Genomic DNA, 20,829 nt, shown 5'->3' on the forward strand with positions numbered 1-20,829 from the left:
CCTTGATGTGATGTAGCAGGCTGTAATGTTTTTGCAGACCACAAAGAAAGAGGAGAACTCACTGGGTGCTAAGCCCATCTTGTCTGATTAAATATTTTTGCGGTATGCTGCATGTACCGACTGATGTTTATTAAAGTCTTCTAATTCTAGATTCACTCAAACACCGCAGCAGAAAAGAACAATAACTCTTAACTGTTCAGAATAAAAAAAAAAAAAAAACTGACAGTAAATTAAAAATAGAAAAATATTTCGTATTTTGACTAATATAGCGCAATGGTTACGTTGTCGTTATTTATTATTATTATTTATTTATGTTGACTACGTCATTACAGCGGAACTGTCCGTCGGTCGGTGTTTCTCACCCAACGATAAAAGCGACGGATGGCAGGTCCGTAACATGCGCCATTGAAAACAAACGCAGCAGCTACGGTGGCTCGCGCTTTCTGCTAACTCGGAGCTCCCTAACCCAGGTTATTATAGACACATTGTGTGTTTGCGAACCATGGAGACGATTTTAGAACAGCAGCGTCGGTACCACGAAGAGGAAGAGCGACTGATGGACGCCAAAACTAAAGAAATGTTGCACAAAAAGTCCACGGTAAGCTCTGGCGCTACAAGCTAGCGTTAGCATGAGGCTAATCCTTACTTGATAGAAACCAGAACACTCAGAGTAAGTCATTGTTTTCCTTCTTGTTTCAGCTTCGAGAACAAATTAATTCCGATCATCGCATACGAGCCATGCTGGATGTAAGTATAAAGTTCGTTTTGGATGGATGGATGAGTCTTTCTTTTCTAGTGGAACGGAAAAGTTCCGATTTTAATTTAGTGTATTCTCAGAGAAACGGATTACGACCTTTTAATGGGTAAATAGAGCGAATCTGTGTAAGGAGTCTATATTTACAATGTTGATCTTTCATAATGTCTTTACTTTGCTCTGACATGTTGTGCAACAGCTTCTGTCTCACATCTTACTTGATGGTTCAGTTCAAATTCAAAAATACTTAATTTATTACAAAAGAAAATGAAACATTGTAAATCTGATGTAAGGCCGGTCCTGGCTTGGATTTGAGGACCTCTGTTCTACAGAGCGTTACCTGGATGACACCACCCGTTGTTTGCAGCTCTGCTAACCACGCCATTTGCTTTTGCTGCTCCTCTTTAAATCTGTATAATCAGAAAGCCGGGCAGAGATGCAATGGAATACTTACCTAAATTGATGTTGGGTCTTGAAATTGTGATCCTTATCACTTTTGCCTTATGACATCCACAGTGAGGAAAAATGCATAAAAGTCTTCAAGTTGTCTCTGGGTTGTTGGCTGTAGCTGCTCTTCACCGATGGATCATGGAGAGAGCTTTGAGTAAACCCAGTTATGAAGGCGATCCAGCCGATATCCATTTATCTGATTCTGGTTGCATTTTGAGCCCATGGTTCTCCACTGGGAAGAGATGCTGCCGTGGTGAATGATGCCCAGGGTTTTCCTTCTTTATCTGCTGCAGCTCAGATAAGTGGAAGATTGATGGATCAGGAGGATTTACTGTGAGGGTTCATTCCCACCAGCTCCGTTTAATCCACTTTAACTGAACTCCAGTTGGCCTGCCTAGAACGCCGGGTTGGTTTGGGGAGGTGTGAATGCGTAATGGGAGTCTGATGTGAAGCCTGACTGCTGCATGTCTCCTGACAGAGGTACATGGATGTGAGCGCAAACCTGAGAGACTCCTACGAAGACAAAGACGGGTATGTTTATTTTAAGTCTTTGTAGCAATATGTTTATAGCTGAGGTTTTTTCTTTTGATAACACAAATAAAAACTGAAATAATGAACATTTATTTGAGGGATTTGTGTCAATTTAGCCTTTTTAGCTTGTTAGACTTACAGTGATTTATATATTTTTACTACTTTATTTGTTTGATAAAAGTACTGTGGCTTAGTTTATTGCTGAGAAGGAAAATAAACACGTTTTTGGTTCATGAGTTTTGACTGCATGACTTTGGAATATGCGACCAAATGTCTGGACTCCCCTGACCTGGATGATGTTCTAGAGGAGGAAAAGCAGGCCTGATTCCAGGCAGCTGGTTCTGCTAGCGGACGTTTAACCCTTTGAAACCATTCTGTTTGGCAGGATGAGGAGAGACGAGCTCGCTGCCATCTCTGGACCAAACGAGTTTGCTGAGTTCTACAACAGACTGAAACACATAAAGGAGTTCCACCGAAAGCATCCCAACGAGGTAGGAGAGCTGCCGCCACGCTGTCGGGTCACGTTGTGTCAACAGCAACAGTAACACAGAGTCTCTGGGCTGCTTTGTGTCTTTATTCCTTTGTAGATTTCCATTCCCATGTCAGCAGAGTTTGAAGAGCTGATGAAGGCCAGAGACAACCCCAGTGAAGAGGCTCAGAGTAAGACTCATTATTCAGGTTTTCCAAACACAATAATTGGGGGAACTCTGCAGGGCTGGAAGTGACGGTGTTTACTGATGGTGAATTAAATGGTTCATCTTATGATGTGAGCCTTAAAGGTCCACTATTATGCTTCCTTGAACAGGCTGTGGCCTATTCAAAACTCGTCTATTCCATTTAATTAGCTGATCTCTGCTCATGAGGCTGAGCAGCCGGTGGATTCCTGAGCTGCTGTTCTGCTGATTTACTTGTTTAAATGATCCGTCTTGTGTCACAGTGGTTGTTTAGCTCAGCAGCATTAGCTGGTAAACACTCAGCCTAACAGCTGTGCTCCTCCAGACATGGTGGACTTCACTGATGAGGAGGGATACGGCCGCTATCTGGATCTCCATGACTGCTACCTGAAGTACATCAACTTGAAGGGAGCTGAGGTAATGGCGCTCCGTTTCTGTCATAATCATCAGCTTCCAGACAACAGGAGCCATGTTCTCAAACTGCTGCCTGTATCCCTGCAGAAACTGGACTACATCACCTACCTGTCCTCATTCGACCAACTTTTTGACATCCCCAAAGACAGGAAGAACGCAGAATACAAAAAGTAGGTCCACGATCCTGTTTGTGTTGGGTCTGACCCGATGGGCCTGAACTACATGACCCAGGGAACCATGTGGTTTGTGCAGGTACCTGGAGATGCTGCTGGAGTACCTGCAGGACTACACGGACCGGGTCAAGCCTCTGCTGGACCAGAACGAGCTCTACGGGAAAGTCCTGACCGATTTTGAGAAAAAGTGGGAGAACGGGACGTTTCCGGGCTGGCCTGTGAGTGCTGCCTTTGGCCCACGGAAACCACAGTGATTCACTGAGGTGTCGTAGCTCACACTTCTCCTCCATGTTTCTGATCTGACTGCAGAAAGAGACGAGTAGTGCTCTGACGCACGCCGGAGCTCATCTGGACCTCTCTGCGTTTTCCTCCTGGGAGGTAAAATCAAACTTTAACCAGAAGGGCTGCTGTCGGCTAACCAAACTCACGGGTCTGCTTCATCCTGCAGGAGCTGGCTTCTCTGGGTTTGGACAGGCTGAAGTCGGCTCTCATGGCTTTGGGCCTGAAGTGTGGAGGGTAAGAAGGAGAGGAAGTTCAGATTCATTTCACTTTTCTGCACTTTGTCCCATTACAACTTCAGTATTCTTTTCCTTGTCTGATTAATCAGTTTACACCTTCACCATGGTGTCTGTGCACCCTGAAATGTAAAATTAAGGCCTTAAAATGCTACATTCATATTTTACTGTAAGTTGGCTTTAAATACAGTAATCACAAATCTTACATTTTGTTGTGGCAGCACTATTTGATCTTGTACCTGTAGGTTTTTATGATGGGACAGTTGGAGTCATGCCTGACATGTTTAATAAGTTTTGACTTGAGGCGTTTAAGTCTAACCAGCTTTTTGTGTCTAACTTGGGTAAGTGCAAATTTATGAGAAGAACCTGGCTGCAGAAAGTGAGTGGCATCGGGTCAAGGAGTCCGATCCATACCATGTTGCACCCTGGAACTGAAGGGGGCGCCATTTTATGTCTCTGCCCCACCACTTTCTATTTTCTGCAGTCAGACAATAGAAAGGTGTTAAAATTTGTCTCCAGTTTGCAGGATGACATTCACTTTCGCCACATCACAATAAATTCAGGAGCAGTTACTCGTGATAATCTGAAATTTAAAGTTTTATTTAAAAAAAAAATTATCTCGTTATAACAAAAACGTTTGTAGTTTTTTTTTTTTTTTAAGCATTTTTTTCTATCTTATTACAACTGAAAAGTTTCTCAAGATAATTTTCCCAAATTTATTTCCTAAAAGGTTTTAAATTCCTCTGGCAGAACATTCAGATATGCTGCACATAAATAGTTTCACTGGATTTTATTCTGAAGCACCAGAGTACAGATCCTCAACATACTTGTCAGATTTAAACGTGTGTGTGTGTGTGTGTGTGTGTGTGTGTGTGTGTGTGTGTGTGTGTGTGTGTGTGTGTGTGTGTGTGTGTGTGTGTGTGTGTGTGTGAGATCAGGACTCTGGAGGAGAGAGCTCAGAGACTCTTCAGCACCAAAGGCAAATCCCTGGAATCCTTGGACCCGTCTCTGTTCGCCAAGAACCCCAAAGCTAAAGGGCCTAAGAAGTATGTGAGCGTATTAAAATGACTGTTGATCCTGTTGTGTGACGGGGCAGAATGTAATCGTCTCCATCCCTCACCACTTCAGAGACACGGAGCGGAACAGGGAAACGGCCTTCCTGGAAGCTCAGGTCTACGAGTACGTGGAGATCCTGGGGGTGAGTCTTCGTCAGCAGCTTCAGGACCGGCTTCGGCTTTGGCCCCGCCCCGGCTGTGACGGCCTGACCCGCTGGGCTCTGTGGGTTCTGTGCAGGAGCAGAGGCAGCTCACCCATGAAAACGTGCAGCGGAAGCAGGCGAGGACAGGAGAGGAGCGCGAAGAGGAAGAGGAAGAACAGCTGAGTGAGAGCGAGAGCGAAGATGAAGACAACGAGATTATCTACAACCCCAAGAACCTGCCGCTGGGCTGGGACGGCAAGGTGAGGCCTAAACACTCAGTCAGACCGGCTCCTCACCCTGGAGTGGTTCAGTTTGGCCCGCATGTCACAAGGATAAACTCGTATATACATGGAGTGAGACACAGTGAGCTCTTATGCTTTGAAATGTTGGTGTTTTGTGTAGAGGTGTGCCGATCGATTGGTCACCGATCATAATCGGGCCGATTTTCGTGAAAAAGTGCATGATTGGTGATCAGCGATCATTGGCTCTTGTTGCCGATACCGATCATCTCATTTCCAGCCTGCCTGTGCAGCTGGTCTCCTCTTTCCTTCACACTGCGCAGCAACAAATCCAAAGCGATGTGGAACTATAACGCACTGAGTGAATGGGGAAGTTTGCGTGTTGCGGCGGAAAATTGAAGCACGTCAAAATGCATCAACACAACGAAGCTAATATGGCATAAAAACAAAGCCATACTTGACGGAGTTTGGCTACATCGAGGCTCACTGCAGTAAAAAAGACATACGGAGGATCAGATAGCAGGTAAAGCAGCGCACAGCTACAAACACTCACCCGGATTAGCATGACGGTCAGAAAGCTAAACAAATAACCCGCAAAATTATTTAAGTCTTCGAGCTGCGATGTAAGACGCTGGTTCTGCTCTCCTGTTGAACCGCTGCTACGCTACAGGTAGTAATATTTGACAGACGGAGCTTCGCTTCTGCTCCACCTGGTAGTGACTCTCACACCGAACCTCTGCTTAAAGCTGCAGCATCTAACTTAAAAAAAATACATTTTACATACGTATTAAAACTTTCGCTGTCCTAACATGAGACAGATAATCTCTGAAAAAGGAATCGATCTCCTCCCTGATCTGCATAATTACTCCGCTCAGTCAGAAACAGCCAATCAGAGCTAGCAGTAATCAGCTAGCCGCCATGCTATCAGGAAGTTTTCATTCAGTAACTCTGGATTGTTTATTGTAATGGAACCTGTTTTTGCCTTTGAATGTTAAGTTTTATACTTGAATTTTTTTGGCAATGTTGAGAGGTTTTATTTTGGCTCTTTGTATTATTTAGCCTCTTCAGAGCCTTCATATGTTATCAGTCTGTTAAAGATAGTATTATCAATAGCAGTACAATTTGCACAATGCCTGTTTTGTTTAGTTTTCTTCTTGAAAAAAGTTATTAAAAACAAGTTTTTGTCTAAATTAAGGTGAATTCATGGTTCCTTTTTCCACATAATGTAACCGGTAGTGTTTATGATAAAAAAAAATATATATATTTATGTGATCGGTATCGGCAGGAAAAAACCTGATCGGCACATCTCTAGTTTTGTGGCTTACAGATGATGAAAACTCCAAAACTCTGCAACTCTGAAAATTACAATATGACCTGAGATAAAGTTTGAAAAAACTTTTTTGATCTATAAATGTTGCATTGTGGCCTATAGTCATGGGGAAGACTGCTGACTGGACAGATGTCCAGAAGAGGAAAGGACTGTGTCCAAGTTTGTTCATGGAAAGTTGAGTGGAAGGAAAAGATCCATTCCACAATAGATGGAGCTTCACAATAAGTGGAGTCAGCGAATCAGGAGCAGCTATGTTAGATGGAGCCCTCACATGGACCACCAGTGTCTGTCCTGGGCTCAGAACCAGAACTGGACTGGTCCCAGTGCTCCAGAGTCCTGGTTTCAGATCAAAGTAAACTCTCCATTTCAGGGTGGAGTCGACCAGAACCAATGTAGCTTAGTGTTCAGTGTGAAGTCTGTACAGTCAGTGATGTTTTAGGTCTCCATGTCATCTGCTGGTTTGGTCCACTGGGTTTTTTCAGGTTCACAGTCAGCAGCGTCTATCTCAGTGTTTCTCAACCCTGGTCCTCACCGCCCCCCTGCTCTGCATGTTTTAGATGTGCCTCTTTTCCAGAACAGCTGATTCAAATGATTGCATGACCATCAAGTACTGCAGAAGCCTGTTAATCACCCAGAGATACAATTCAGGTGTGTGGCTGCAGGGAAATACCTAAAACATGCAGGACAAGGGGGGCGGTGAGGTCCAGGGTTGAGAAACACTGATCTAGCAGGAAGTGGTGGAGCTCTTCCTGCTGGTAGAACCAGCTGCAGCTCCTCTGTTTGCTCCAGCTCAGTCAGGTTGGACTGAGACTATCTGTGATTATCAAGTTTTGCAATGAATTCTCTGTTGGACTTGCATCTGAACTTTGACTAGGCCATTCTAATGCATGAATATGCTTGGATATAAACCATTCCAGCTCTGGCTGGAGGTTCAGGGTGAAGGAGAACCTCCACTCCGCTCTCAGGTCCAACTGGGTTTCTCCCAGGATTGTCCTTCATCTCCACAGCATGATGCTGCCACCACTATGTTCAATAGCAGTCTTACCTCCCACACACAAGTTTATTAGAATAACACACTTCAGCTTTAATGCGATTCAAATTTCTTTACATGATAAAAATATAAACAATGATGAACAAAAAACATTTCTTCACAGGAGCAAAATAAAGAAGTAACAAATAGTTGAAATCATACTAGATTTAATTGGTGTTTTATTATTATTAGTGCTATGTTTGTCTCTCTGATTTAAAGGAACTCAGTGTTTCAGCTGTTTTGCAGTTATCTGGAAGTTTGCTCCAGATTTACAATACTTAGAAGCTGAAAACTGCTTCTTTATGTCCAGTCTGTGTAGTTGGGATGGGAAGACACTTTGGATTCACTCAGTTTTATTTGCCGCTGTCAGAATACAAGCGCCCTTTTCAGATTTTTAGCTGTAGAAATATTAGAGAGCCATGTATGGTTTTCCTTCCACATCAGTTACTTGCTGCTTTTTTTTTCTCATGTAGCATGTTTACATAAAAACTAGTTTAAGGGTTGTGTTTTGTGGCCCAGACTGAAGTCGGTGTGTTTTTTCTCTTCCCCTGCAGCCGATCCCTTACTGGCTCTACAAACTGCACGGCCTGAACATCAACTACAACTGTGAGATCTGTGGAAACTACACCTACAGAGGACCCAAGGCCTTCCAGAGGCACTTTGCAGTACGCGTTTCCTTCTGTGAAAAGAATTCTTATAAATGATTACAGTAAGATCAAGGTTTTATTTTTTCAGTATTATTTTTTGTCTGTGTAGGAGTGGCGGCATGCACATGGAATGCGCTGCCTAGGAATCCCCAACACGGCTCATTTCGCTAACGTCACACAGATAGAGGACGCCGTCTCCTGTAAGTCCGTTCCTTCAGTTGGTGCCGTGTCCGTCTGTCTGAGACCGGTGTTAACTGCTGATGTGTTTGTGTTCAGTGTGGGCGAAGCTAAAGTCCCAGAAGGCGTCGGAGCGGTGGCAGCCGGACACAGAGGTAAGCACAAAGCCCTCTGGACAGAATGTGATGCAGTCTGACTCCTTCACTCGTGTCCTGCGTTGTGTCCCCTCAGGAGGAGTACGAGGACTCCATTGGAAATGTGGTCAACAAGAAGACGTATGAGGATCTGAAGAGACAGGGCCTGCTGTAGACGGACAGCACGACTCTGAGATGCTTCCTTCTTTTTAAATCTATTTACTCCTGTTGTTTTATGTCTTAAGTAGTTCTGTTATTTTCCAGACAACTTTTCTCCAGTTTGTAACATGTGAACCTCTGATGATTTCAATAAACCGAGGACTTTGAGTCCCTGTCATTCCTAAACGTTGTTCTGTCCTGGGAGCCTGATGAGCCCCAGGATTCTGATTATGTGTCTCAAAGACAGGCAAAATTTGATTAAATTGTTTTTCAGTTATGTGTTTCTTACCCAACCAAATATGCTAAGATTAGTTTATGTTCCAGCTCTTAGTGTTTCATTGGCTCTAAATCAACAATGTCTCTGAAGACAACCAAAGGAGCAAAATGTTACTCTGCAGCTGTTTTCATGTGGTCTCCACAAGGTGGGGCTCTTGTGTTACTGTTACTGCAGACAACAGAAGATATGTGATGTCCTACAATTTAAAGCAGATGTTTGCAAACACGGCATGGAAAGAGGCATCTTATGTTTTACTGTCTGGAGTTAAATCAGTTATTTTAGTTCAGTTAGACTGATCAGAATTATTTCTATTTGCAAAAATCAAAGAGATGAGAGAAAGATGTCAGATTTATTTATAAATGTCTTCAAGATCAGAGGTTTGCATACATAATGATTACTGTCTCTTTAAGTGATGAGGGAAAGCCCAGATGATGTCATGGTTTTGGAAACCACTGATACAGAGATATTAGAATTAATAGGAGGCACACCTGTGGAAGTATTTGAAGGTCTCACCTGGAACTCATTTCTTTCTGGTTTGACATGATTTGGAAGTCAGTAGAAATCAGCCCAGGTACCAGGAAGAGAACCAGGAGCTGATCCAGTCTGGTTCTTCCTTTGGAGTAACCTCCAGATGCCTGACAGCATCATGTTCACCTGTTCAACTGACATGATGGGAATGTCTAACCATCATGGCGCTCAGGAAGGAAATGGGTTCTGTTCCAAAATGTCCAAATCAACCCCAGAACAAAAGACAAAGGATGATGAAACGGGTTAGACAGATTCACTATCCACAGTGAACCGTGTCCTGAAAGGCCACTCAGTGAGGAGGAAGCCACCAGTTCCTCCTGTTAACAGCGTCTCTACCGGGCTCTAAATGTGTTAGTGAATTGATCTAACGAACGTTACCAGAATAGAGCTTCCCTGTCTTCAAGAACAGAGAACATCTCCTACTCATAGTATCTACCTTTGGTGTTAAGCATATTAGTAGCTTAGAATTTGGCTTGTGAGCTTTTCTTCCTGAACCTGCTCCACCTTTTCTGTACTTCCCTCTTTACCTGTCCTCTATTTCTACATTGTCTCCTCTGACAAACAGTAGCATCTAAGTAGATTGTGGTTAGGTTGGATAATAACTGCATGGACTGAAGTTTAATATTTTTGACGGACACCTCACTCACTTTACAAAGAAGTGGGAAGGCAGATTCAGATACTTGGAGAACCATTAGTGAAGCAGCTGGTGCTCACATAGAAGAGTAATTGGGGAAGCTGTCTGTGCATTGCCATGGTGTTTAGCCTTTGAGGTGCAGCCAGAGATGTAAGGAAAGTTAAGATGAGCTATGGGTGTGTATATTTGGGTAGCCATCCTCATCCATGTATTAAAGGAGACAGAGCTGAGGAGGTGTGTGTGTGTGTGTGTAGGTGTGTGCGTGTGTGAGCTCTGATCGAGTAACACTGGTTCTGTCTGGAAGAATGGCTTGAAACCCCAAACATTCGTATTACTTTAAGATACATTACAGTTCTACCAAACCCGGAGGAAATGGATTGAAACTTCTGGCTTTGAAGAAACTTTATTCTGACATTTAGCAAACAGAAAAAATGTTGATGATCCTAACTGAGGTAAAACAGAAAAGTTTGATCTGATTTAATGCCAGACAATGAGAAGTAAAAGATAAGTCATTTTATACAGTGTATGTACGTATCTGTTTTCAGTCAGCTGTGTTGTGTGGTAATGAGTGATGAGGAAACTCAGAAAGGTTACATGGTTCTTAAAATGTGTCGCCGTGTTTAGAGTTGAGCTCTACCAGCTGGAAGAAAGATGGAACTGACCAGGGAAGCAGACTTTAACTTTTACAGGTGACAATAAATACAAGTCCTCCAACAGTAAGCAGACATTTTAATTGGTCATAAAGAAAGTACAAGAAATAACAGTCTTTATTTTAGTAAAATAGGGAAGGAAAAAACAGCTTCTCTTTGTAACTGTACTTTTTTTAAGTTTACGAAGAAATACTGAGCAGAAAATGTTGGTGAGATAAATCACCAGGGTCAACAGTCAGAAGGAGCTCAAATACTGAGACTCACAGTGATCCTCAAAGCCTCCACCAGGCAGATGAAGCCTTGTTCACATCAGCCACTTGTCCTTCTCCTTGTTGAAGGTCTCGGCCCACTGACGAGTAAGCTGTAAATAATGGTCTGCTTGGTTTGGTAAGTAGTCCAAATATAAACGCGCCATTGTCTTCTTGGGTACAGCCCTTTCTATCTGAGTGCCTTCATGCCATTGGTTGAAGGAAGTGATGGTGACGATTTCTGGTCTGACAGACAGAGCCGCCTGCAGGGACGTCTCATAGTAACGCCCGTTGACCCGGTTTCTGGTGTTGTGGTTGTTCCACGGTCGCACGGCTGTATCCACGTAGCCCGGACCGACGCTGGGGATAAACAGCAGGTTGTTTGCATCACAGAACTCCTTGATGGCTTTCCAGTTCTGGTGGGAGGAGCCGAATGAGAAACCATTGGAGGCAAAGTAAGTGTACATGCCGTCAAAGCCGCTGGCTAGGATGTCATGCTTGTGGCGCTCCTCCACAACCAGGGCAACAAAAACACCATCGTAAGGCGTCCCTCTGATGCTCTGTGAGCCTTTTGCTGTCAGGAGCTCCGTCCAGGATTCAGGTGGGGTAAGGTAGGAGTCATAGACATAGAACAGTGGCAGGACTTGCCCTGTGGTAGTCCTGAATCTGTAGAAGGCGCCGTGGTTTCCATATCTGAGAAAAACAGAGAGACAAATGGAATTTCATATGAAGGTAGCTTGAAGTTAAATGGTAAATTTTCCAATCATTTTGACCATTCAAAGCACTTCACATTAATATACTGATACACAAGCAAGTTGGGGTTAAGTGCCTTGGGGTGCATCATGTGACAGTAGAAAGCTAGAATTGAACCTACAACCTTTGATCACAAGACAAGTAGTCTACCCACAGAGCCACAGCCACCCCACTGGTAATACCACTACTCCTATTAATAGTAGTACTAACTCTCCTACTACATATAATGATAATGATGTTAGTACTAATAATAATGATGTAACTTTTCACAAACTCTTCTATTGTGGCATCCTCTAACACCATGGTGATATCTGTTGTGTGTTTTTGTACCTCTGACATTGGACTGACATAAGAACCTAATGAACGATTAACTGTCGGCTCTTTTTTCCGCGGTAGAAATGTACTTCCCTCTTGAACCTGCACTGACTCTTCGGTAGTTCTTAGTCGTGGTGAAGACACAAAACATCTACAGTCGTCATGACGTCCTACCAGAGCCACAATTCCAAAAACCTCAATTATTACTCTGTCGGCTCACTGATAGAAAATGAGGAACCATCTATATTTAACCAGCTGCTCCTCATCGTCACCCTGTGGCCTTCACCTTCAGTCCTTTAATGCAGAGCTACACCTGTTGGAGGCAAACCCCACCCAGCACATACACATACACTGGGAAGGAGCTTACTTGTCAATAATATATTTGATGTTGTCATGCATGCTCTGGTCCGTCCGTCCCTTGTACGGCTGAATGTGAAAGGCCACCTGTGCACAGAGACAGGAGGATGGATTTTCAGTAAAAGCACCAAGTATAAACGAAAGAACCTGGAGAAGACGGAATGTTTCAAATTTGGAAAATGATCATCTTGGTGAAATTTGTTTCAATTGTTGTTATCTGCTAATTGTGTATAGCAGCTTTTAGCTAACTAAAAGCTGCTATACACAAACTGCTATAGACTATTTTCCTTACTGATATACTGTGTTGTAAATAGTCTTTCTAACTTCAACATAAATTAACATTATGCACACTTTTAAAAAAGTAATCTATCTAAGCTGCACATTTCTGATCTTGAGTCAAAACTTCCTCTAATAGCTACACAGTATTTTTATGTGATAACCTTGCACAATACAGCATGATCATTATTCTGGTTGTTATTGTCAATCTTCTTTTGTATATGTTGTTTTAGCAATTTAAGGACATTGTGTCTGAACTAGTATATCTGATGCTGCTGTTACACCTGAATTTCTCTTTGTGGGATAAGAAAAATATTTCTATTCTACTACCATCTGAAAAACAGTAAAAATAGCTGGCCTCCACCTTCAGTCCTTTAATCAATCAATCAATCAAATTTTATTTGTATAGCACATTTCAGCAGCAAGGCATTTCAAAGTGCTTTACATAATTTTAAACAGTGAGAAAGAAAAAGAAAGTAATAAAAAGATAAAAAGAAAAGATAAAATCACAGCCTAACAGGACAAGGCCTCCAGCCTTGCAGCACCAGGCTCCGTCCGCCTGTTTCGCGAAAATTTTGCGCTAGGACTTTCGCTGTCCTACGCGGATTTTGTGCATTAATTGGTTACCTGTTAGTCTAGAATTTACAGGGTTAAACAGTGAGAAAGAAAAAGAAAGTAATAAAAAGATAATAAAATCACAGATATCACAGATAATAAAATTAATGCAGATATCTGAAGAGGAATAAATACATACCAGTGTGTAAGCAAACTAAAAATTCCTCATTTTTTCCAAGGAGTAACAGAACCTACGTACCAACTGATCCCCATCCTGGGATCTGTTTACCGTAGTCATATCATACCATAGTAAACTGTTCTTTAATCCAAGATAATGTGGTTCTGAGTGGTAAAAGCCAACACAGGGTCTTTTCTGGGTCAACAGATACATGTCATCACATCACCCCAAACATCTGTTCAGACATGATACACAGAGAACATCAAAACCTTTTCTAATATTCCACCTCCTTGTTGTTTTTGATTCTAAATCAATGTTGATTTAAGTGTAACTGAAGCTGGAGGCCAGATGTTCTGAACCACTGGTTGAAAGTCTGAGGCTCTCGCTCTGAACAACTGGACCTGCTGGGATCACAGCTGAAGCCAACCAAACCATCCAACTCCCACAAGATCAATAGTGAGGGAACAAGGGAACAGTAGGTGGCAGTAATAGAAGATATACAGTAAAAATGAAAGAGATGCAAATTAAAAATGGTACGTTTTAAGGCACAAGTGAGTGTGATTAGGATGGATGGAGACATTAAGCAACCGACCTGCAGCTAAAAATGGTTCTACAAAGTAAAGTCGTACATTTCTTTCTTTGCACTTCACAAGTCTGGTCTACTTTGTGTTAGTTTATCACATAAAACCCTAATAAAATACAAAGAGATTGGAGACCAGATGTTAGAAAAGTGTAAGGGGTGTGAATACTATTACAAGACTCCGTGTATCAGAGTCAGCATCACCCACAAGCTGAACAGAACCAGAGTTCAGCTCAGGATGAATATTTCTGAGGAACAGAACAGAGAGCCTCCATGTGTGTCGTGTGTGTGTGTGTATATATATATATGTATATATATATATATATATATATATATATATGAGTAATAATAATGACTCTCAGCCTGTTGTCTTAAGATACCAGGAGCCACTAAGTTCTGCTGCAGCTGCAAACAGAGAACATTCAACGCCCACCGCTTCCTCCAACGGAGGTTGCAAGGTCCTCATAAACAGTTTCCATGGTAACACAGCAGAGTTTAGAGCTGGTGCCCAGGCCTGGCAGCTGCTTTACCTGGTGTGAGATCATAAGATCATGATCCTGTTTGGTTGGATGAACAGGTCCAGCTCTCAGGGACATCCAGGCTCCAGCTGGATCCTGTAGTAGTCCAGTAACTTCCTACATCACTGATCAATGTTAGAGCTGTAAAAACGCTGCAGTTTGGCCTGGTTGAGCGCTACTCAGTGCCTTCAGAGCTTTTCATGCACTGTTTTACACACTCTTAAGTGTGGAAGTTGTTACTGGAGGAAAAAAACTTTTTGTCTTTATTTTAAATGAGTGGATCGCAGTGACAGCAGTTTCACACACATTTTGAGCAGCAGGGGAATTCCATCAGTTGTATGGAACTGTATGGTCCCATCCAGAACTCACTGTGATGCACTTTGTGTTCTGACATGTTTCTGTCTAACTGAATTGGTTTTATTTAAATGGAGTAGTTCATATTATTTAACGTACCATACTGCTACAAATACACCAGAGTTAGCAAAATGCTAATTTCCATCCCTAATCCCATAAAACAAACAGCACACAAAAACAACATTAATGCATTATCAGAAGAAATACATGAATAAATACAAACTATGTGGGGTTGGGAAAACCCATTTTAGATGCATAAGTCAAATTGGTGGTGTGTTTTAAATTACAAAAACTGAAAATAGTAACTGTAACAGGAAGTTTTTCAAAAGGTAGCTAAGGTTCAGCGATGAATTAATTTAAATTCAGTTCATTTATATAGCACCAATTCAAAATCAAATATTGTCTCTCGGCCTGTCATGATAACAACATTTGTTCACTGAGAAATTATTTTTTTGTAAAGTACCTTGAGACAACTAGGCCCGTCACAATAATCAATAAATCAAATTAATTACATGATAAATTAAAAGTAAAACAACCTCAATAATTTCCATTGGCATGATTTATCATTTATCTCTTTTATTCCCCTCTTTCTACCAAAAACTGGACTAGACCTTATTTGAAGGAAAATGTTAACAAAGACTTCAAAATTCATTTTATTTGTTGTTTTGTTTATTTATTTTGGATATTTAAAATGTCTTCCAATGTTAAATGTTTATTATAATTTAAAGTTTGCTGATCTTTTACAATGTGCTCTTGCATTATTATTTAGCCATTACCATTATATTACTTAAAAATAGTCTCAAAACAACAATATCATCGTTTATCGCAAAGGGTGATAGGTGGCGCTCTCTCTATGGTAACAATCAACATATTTCAGCTCCTATGACCAATAAAATGTTTTCTCCAAAAAAGGAAGACTTTCTAAATTGAACCTCATGGCTTCAAATCTGGTGCATCAAAACTGCTGACATTTGGATGAACAAATGATGGGTCTCATTTGTTTTAGTAAAACTGAGGCCAAATGATTAGAGGGAAGAAAACCATGGTGTGATCACAGAGCTTCATTCATTCAGTAAGTAGTCATAAGGTAAAAAACATACCGGTTGTCTCACCAGTTACCTTGATGCTGTGTCTTTGGGCAGCATCCATAACAGCAGGAACCAGGTCCTCAGTGGGCTCCCCATGGTCATCTGCCACCCCAGGTGGGTACCATGACAACACCAGCACTCCTACAAACCCACGGCGTGGAGACAAGAGGAGGACTGTCAGAACCGCATCAGACTGGAATAAATATGAGAAACATCAGCGCAAACCTCAGTAACGTGCAGTAAAATCAACTGGAAAATGTTCTCTCTGTGTCATATGAGCGTCACAAGGCCTTCGTCCTCATATAGCATGCCATATTCCTCCTGGGGGCGCTGTAAAGCACTACACTCACTCGCTTCCTGCAGTTGGACAGAGCGGTCTCCGGTCCGCTTGGCGTTCACATATGTATTGAACCGCATCAGAGTTCACTTCAACCGAACGCAGACCGAGGTTTATAGACGGACCAGAGTTCACTTTTTTCATTTGCATCAGAGTTTGATTATGCATTCACACCTCCTCAAACAAACCAGAGTTGGCTTAAAGCCGACTAAACCAGGCTGGTAGAATGCCGTCTTCTCTACCAGGCCACTTTCAGCAAAAGTTGATGACTGATTTTGTAATCCTGCCATCAGCAGCCTCCATATTGACTCCTGAAGCAGCTGAGAGGCTCTGGGGCCCAGAATGCCTGCAGGTTCCCTGGTTGCAGAAGTAAAAACTCAAGAGTGGGAGAAACTTGGTGAGGCAGAGGAGGAAGACTCTGGTTGGCATCAGTTCTAGAAGACCGATCAATGAGCAAGAAAGGGTGGAGTGGTGGTCCGAATCATTAGGAAAGTGAACCAAAAAGTGTTAGAAAAGCCTCTCTGGGAAAATCTCTTCCAGGATTCTGGAATGATGGAGCAGAAGGAGCTGCTGAAAGGATCATGGGAGTTTGGAAGTGGAGAGGAATTATGACCAGGTGTCTAAGGTATTTTGTGGTGGATGCTGCGTTACTAGCGTTACTAGCATCCACCACAAGGACGGCTGAAACATGAGCTGTTCCCAATTCTGTGGGCGCCTGGAACTCACTGGAGGAACGTTTAAATCCCTCCAGTCCTGGGAATGCCCTGACATCCCCCAGAATTAGCTGGAGAGTGTTCCTATGGAGGGAAACATTATGGTTTCCATAGTGACCCTGCCTCAAAAAAAAAAAAAAAAAAAGGAAAAAAAGGCGAATATAAGTAAGATATAATTCATATTTTTCATCTGGCTACCTTAGCTATCTGAAAAATGTTGCTATTTAAAGCCAATAACTGAATAATGGTTCTGGGTTTCCAGACTGCAGGTTCTGGTCCTGGACCGGCTCAGTCTGGACAAATGGGACATTTAGTTGAAATGTTTTCCAGATCTGAATAAATATGAAATACATTTTATCTTCAAACTTTATTTTTAAGATAAAATTGCTGAAAACACCCAAAAACAAAACAACCCATCCGTAGAAATATTTGCTATAAATCCAAAGAGAATTTTAATATTTGTATTTGTAAAACATGGCAAAGAACTTGGAGCTCTGGAAATTACAATCCATGGAACAAATTAATTGTCCCTGTTGGTTTCTTCAGTGGTTGGTAGAACCTGGATCAGATTGGATCCAGTTGTCTCGACTGGATCGTGTTTTTCTGACGACAAAAACCCATCAGACCTCTGATAAAACATTATAAAAATCCATGGAGATGATGTTTTTTGGCTTACATATTCAACTGCTGATGATTTTAGCAGAACTGTGGGTTCATCCAGAAACCGAACCGAACCTCCCAAGAAGCCATGCAGTGTTTACCTGAAGCAGCCGCTTCGATCTGCGCCATATGGGACTCCAGCACCTTTGGGTCCCTGGAGCTGTAGGGCCCCAGCTCAGGGTAGAAACTGGAAGCAATGTCCTCCGGAGGAGTGTGTCTGCCTTGAGCGTGGCTGGCGGCGATCTTCGGATCCCAGTGGGGCACCAGCGGGTGATCCCAGTGGATGTACTGGTTGTCCATGCTGGGGGAGCCGTACCACAGGTAGTAGAAGATGTGGACGTCGTAAAAGATGCTGGAGTCTCGGTCGGATTTGGTGAACACCACCTTGGTGTCGCTGCCGCCGGAGCGGAACTGGCCCGGCGACGCCAGCGCGTCTCTCCCGTCCGGCCGCTTCCTGTCAGACCTCTCCCCGGTGAAGTCCATCCCGGGCGCCAGGTCCGAGAAGCCGTCGCTGGGCTTCAGCGTCCTGAGCCCCATCATGGTCCCGAAGATGAAGAGTGTGAAGAGGAAGAGGGCGACGATGGCCTTCCTGCGCATCCGCGTCATGGCCGCTGTCCGTGGTGCTGCCGCAGGAGAACACAGCGCAGTCCGCCGCCTCGTCGCGCGCCGCGCTCACCGTTCCCCTCGCATCAGCAGCGCGAGCCTCAGCAGATCGCCTCCCGCGTCCGTCCCGGAAACAGCCACCAGCCGGGCCCCCGCTGGCCTGTCCCCCATCGAGCTGCTGCGGTCCGTCTTTCTGTCAGGGAGGCTGCATTTGTTTGTGTGACGGAAGCGGCAGGGCGGATTAAGGCCGACCGGAAACAGTCAGCCAGTGGTGGTCGGTTAATGGAGGAAGAGGAGGAGCTTCATGGTATCTATCTCTGAGACACAATACAGTCATTTTAAAAAACAAAAGAAGCGTGTAGTCCTGGCACTGTGTGCTACCAGACAGAATAGATCAAGGGAGGAACTACAGATCCGACAGAACCTTAAAAATCCAGAAATCAGCATCTCTTCATCCCTCAGTCTTCTCCTGAGGCTCATATGGTAGAACATTTTATTATTAAGTTTCTTATTGTGCTTTTAATCGACTGTTATGAGTTGATTATTTGCTTATTTAATGTATAATCGTATCAGCCAAAATAATATAAATGGTCATTTAGAGAACAAACCATACTGAGAGATTAACAGTAAATATGTAAATATTTCCTACTTTAAAAAGATTTGTTAGGGCTTTCTGTTTGTTTTATTAAGAAATATTGACATATTAATTTAGTGTTCAGTGGTTATTTAATGTATTATTAATCTCAGACACAGACCTGCTGCCAATAGGCGGTTCTAGATGGGGGCCAACGGGGTACAGAAGAAATTATACTCAATAAATGTCTTATGTTAATACTCAGTGGTGGATTTTTTAAACCTTCACAATTTAACTGTAACATTTAATTAAATATTCCAGTGCTGCACTTTCAACTGTTATATTGAGAGAGGATCAGACTTTCCATCTGCCAGGGATCTGCAGCCTGGATCTCTGCAGACACAAGTTGCTCTTTGTCTCACTTAATATATCAAATGTTGAAATATTGCTCTGTTTTTTTGTTTCTTTTTTTTTTTTTTAAGTGTCCCCATGAAAAAGCACTGACTACCCATAGTGGTACATTTGGTCTAGAACCAGTCTCCAAACCTAACTCCTTATTTGTATAAATATTTCAGTCATACTCTTTACAGTACCAGAATTTTCACATATGCTTTTGGAGCCCTGTTTGAGGACACATTTGATTATTAAATTAGGTATAATTATCAGTCACTCAGTACTTGAGCAGTTTACCAAATACTTTTTACAATTGCTTAATTAAACGTGCTTAAGGAGTGTTACTCTGATTGGAGTACAATTTTGGAGTACTCTATGTATGAATGATTGTTTTTTGGATTACTTTTTAAAAACAAAAACATTGCCATAAAATATTATCTATCACTGTAGCAGCCATCCCGCCTAATGGCCCCTGCAGTACCCCATGAGAGTAGGGCAACATGTGCCGTGGTGGGCGTCGCTTATTTTTATTTCTGAAAGGTGGCAACCCTAGCGGTGGGTGACAAACTGAACGCTGCCAGGACGCTCAGCACGTCCTCCTCTGACTGGCTTATCGAAACATTCGCAACTTTATTAAATGATAAGAAAAAAATCAATAAAACATGCTCATATTAATGACCCAACAACAATAGCAATCTCAGTGATTATTGTTTCAACAAGGTGTTGCGCATTACAAAATAACGAGCAGAGCAGGAGTTTAAAATCAACTAATCAACCACCGCTGTGTTCAGGGGATGATACTTGAGATATATCATCATCATCAGGAGGCAGAGGACTAGTGAGTGTGAGAGCCACTGTCCAGGATGAAACATCCAAGATCCATAAATACATCAAGGACAAAGCCTCAACGGACGATGTGCTCAGCGAATGTCTCAGGCAATGGGGAACAGAGGACGAGGTGCTGGAGGAACCATCATGAGAAGACAAGCCCCTACATGGGATGTACCACCGACAAATAACTGAAGTGGCTGATATCAGGAAATCCTACCAATGGCTGGATAAAGCTGGACTCAAGGACAGCACAGAGGCCCTCATCCTGGCCGCCCAGGAACAGGCCCTGAACACCAGAGCAATAGAAGCTCAGATCTACCACACCAGACAAGACCCAAGGTGTAGGTTGTGCAAGGAGGCCTCTGAGACAGTCCAGCACATAACAGCAGGGTGCAAGATGCTGGCAGGGAAAGCGTACATGGAACGACATAACCAAGTGGCGGGCATAGTGTACAGGAACATCTGTGCAGAATATGGACTGGAAGCCCCGAGGTCAAAGTGGGGAACACCCCCAAAGGTGGTGGAGAATGACCGAGCTAAGATCCTGTGGGACTTCCAGATCCAGACAGACAAGATGGTAATGTCGAACCAACCGGACATTGTGGTGGTGGATAAAGAACAGAGGAAAGCCGTTGTGGTGGATGTAGCAATACCAAGTGACCACAACATCAGGAAAAAGGAGCACAAGAAACTGGAGAAATAGTAGGCATAGATGGACGCCTCCACGGGTCCACCTCTGCCTCATTTCAGTGGAGATTTCAAACTGTGGCAGGAAGCCGGAGTGCCCGGAGAGAAACCTGCAAACAGGAAACCTGTCAAATCTTTTTACCTTTTGCCCCTTAAATTTAAATCAGACATGTTTGGTCCCAGTCACATTTCTCCAGCCTCAAAATGGTTACTAATAAGGTCTTCTAGGATGTTTTTCTTCTTCCGATGTTAATATTTTTAGCTCCTGTTGAGAAAATAAATTTAAAATAAGCTA

The 20,829-nt window shown here is 42.8% G+C and overlaps 2 protein-coding genes across 2 annotated transcripts; one reads left to right on the forward strand and one right to left on the reverse strand.

Moving 5' to 3' along the window:
- sf3a3 (splicing factor 3a, subunit 3) lies at positions 1 to 8,611 on the forward strand. Its single transcript, XM_088010066.1, has 17 exons — positions 1 to 598; positions 700 to 747; positions 1,683 to 1,735; positions 2,121 to 2,226; positions 2,323 to 2,395; positions 2,735 to 2,826; positions 2,911 to 2,993; positions 3,076 to 3,214; positions 3,306 to 3,374; positions 3,445 to 3,512; positions 4,450 to 4,557; positions 4,640 to 4,709; positions 4,805 to 4,969; positions 7,863 to 7,973; positions 8,065 to 8,155; positions 8,232 to 8,287; positions 8,364 to 8,611. The coding sequence occupies exons 1-17, from the start codon at positions 503 to 505 to the stop codon at positions 8,439 to 8,441; spliced, it is 1,506 nt and encodes a 501-aa protein (XP_087866192.1). The 5' UTR covers positions 1 to 502; the 3' UTR covers positions 8,442 to 8,611.
- A 1,965-nt stretch (positions 8,612 to 10,576) lies between these two features.
- maneal (mannosidase endo-alpha like) lies at positions 10,577 to 18,399 on the reverse strand. Its single transcript, XM_014979532.2, has 4 exons — positions 17,548 to 18,399; positions 15,768 to 15,877; positions 12,198 to 12,274; positions 10,577 to 11,455 (listed from the first exon to the last, which is right to left on the reverse strand). The coding sequence occupies exons 1-4, from the start codon at positions 18,050 to 18,052 to the stop codon at positions 10,819 to 10,821; spliced, it is 1,329 nt and encodes a 442-aa protein (XP_014835018.2). The 5' UTR covers positions 18,053 to 18,399; the 3' UTR covers positions 10,577 to 10,818.
- Between the last annotated feature and the right edge of the window lie 2,430 nt (positions 18,400 to 20,829).

Source organism: Poecilia mexicana, unplaced genomic scaffold (genome assembly GCF_051168715.1).
Source record: "Poecilia mexicana isolate PSO_F unplaced genomic scaffold, ASM5116871v1 scaffold_11, whole genome shotgun sequence".
Taxonomy (NCBI): domain Eukaryota; kingdom Metazoa; phylum Chordata; class Actinopteri; order Cyprinodontiformes; family Poeciliidae; genus Poecilia; species Poecilia mexicana.

Bases quoted from the DNA above. Each gene is read 5' to 3' on its own strand.
- maneal (XM_014979532.2), bottom strand. From the start codon at position 18,052: ATGACGCGGATGCGCAGGAAGGCCATCGTCGCCCTCTTCCTCTTCACA. The intron at 12,275-15,767 runs GTAACTGGTGAG...CTCTGTGCACAG, and splicing joins CCCAAAGACACAGCATCAAG to GTGGCCTTTCACATTCAGCC. The intron at 11,456-12,197 runs GTAAGCTCCTTC...TGTTTTTCTCAG, and splicing joins ATCAAATATATTATTGACAA to ATATGGAAACCACGGCGCCT.
- sf3a3 (XM_088010066.1), top strand. From the start codon at position 503: ATGGAGACGATTTTAGAACAGCAGCGTCGGTACCACGAAGAGGAAGAG. The intron at 2,227-2,322 runs GTAGGAGAGCTG...ATTCCTTTGTAG, and splicing joins ACCGAAAGCATCCCAACGAG to ATTTCCATTCCCATGTCAGC. The intron at 2,827-2,910 runs GTAATGGCGCTC...GTATCCCTGCAG, and splicing joins TCAACTTGAAGGGAGCTGAG to AAACTGGACTACATCACCTA.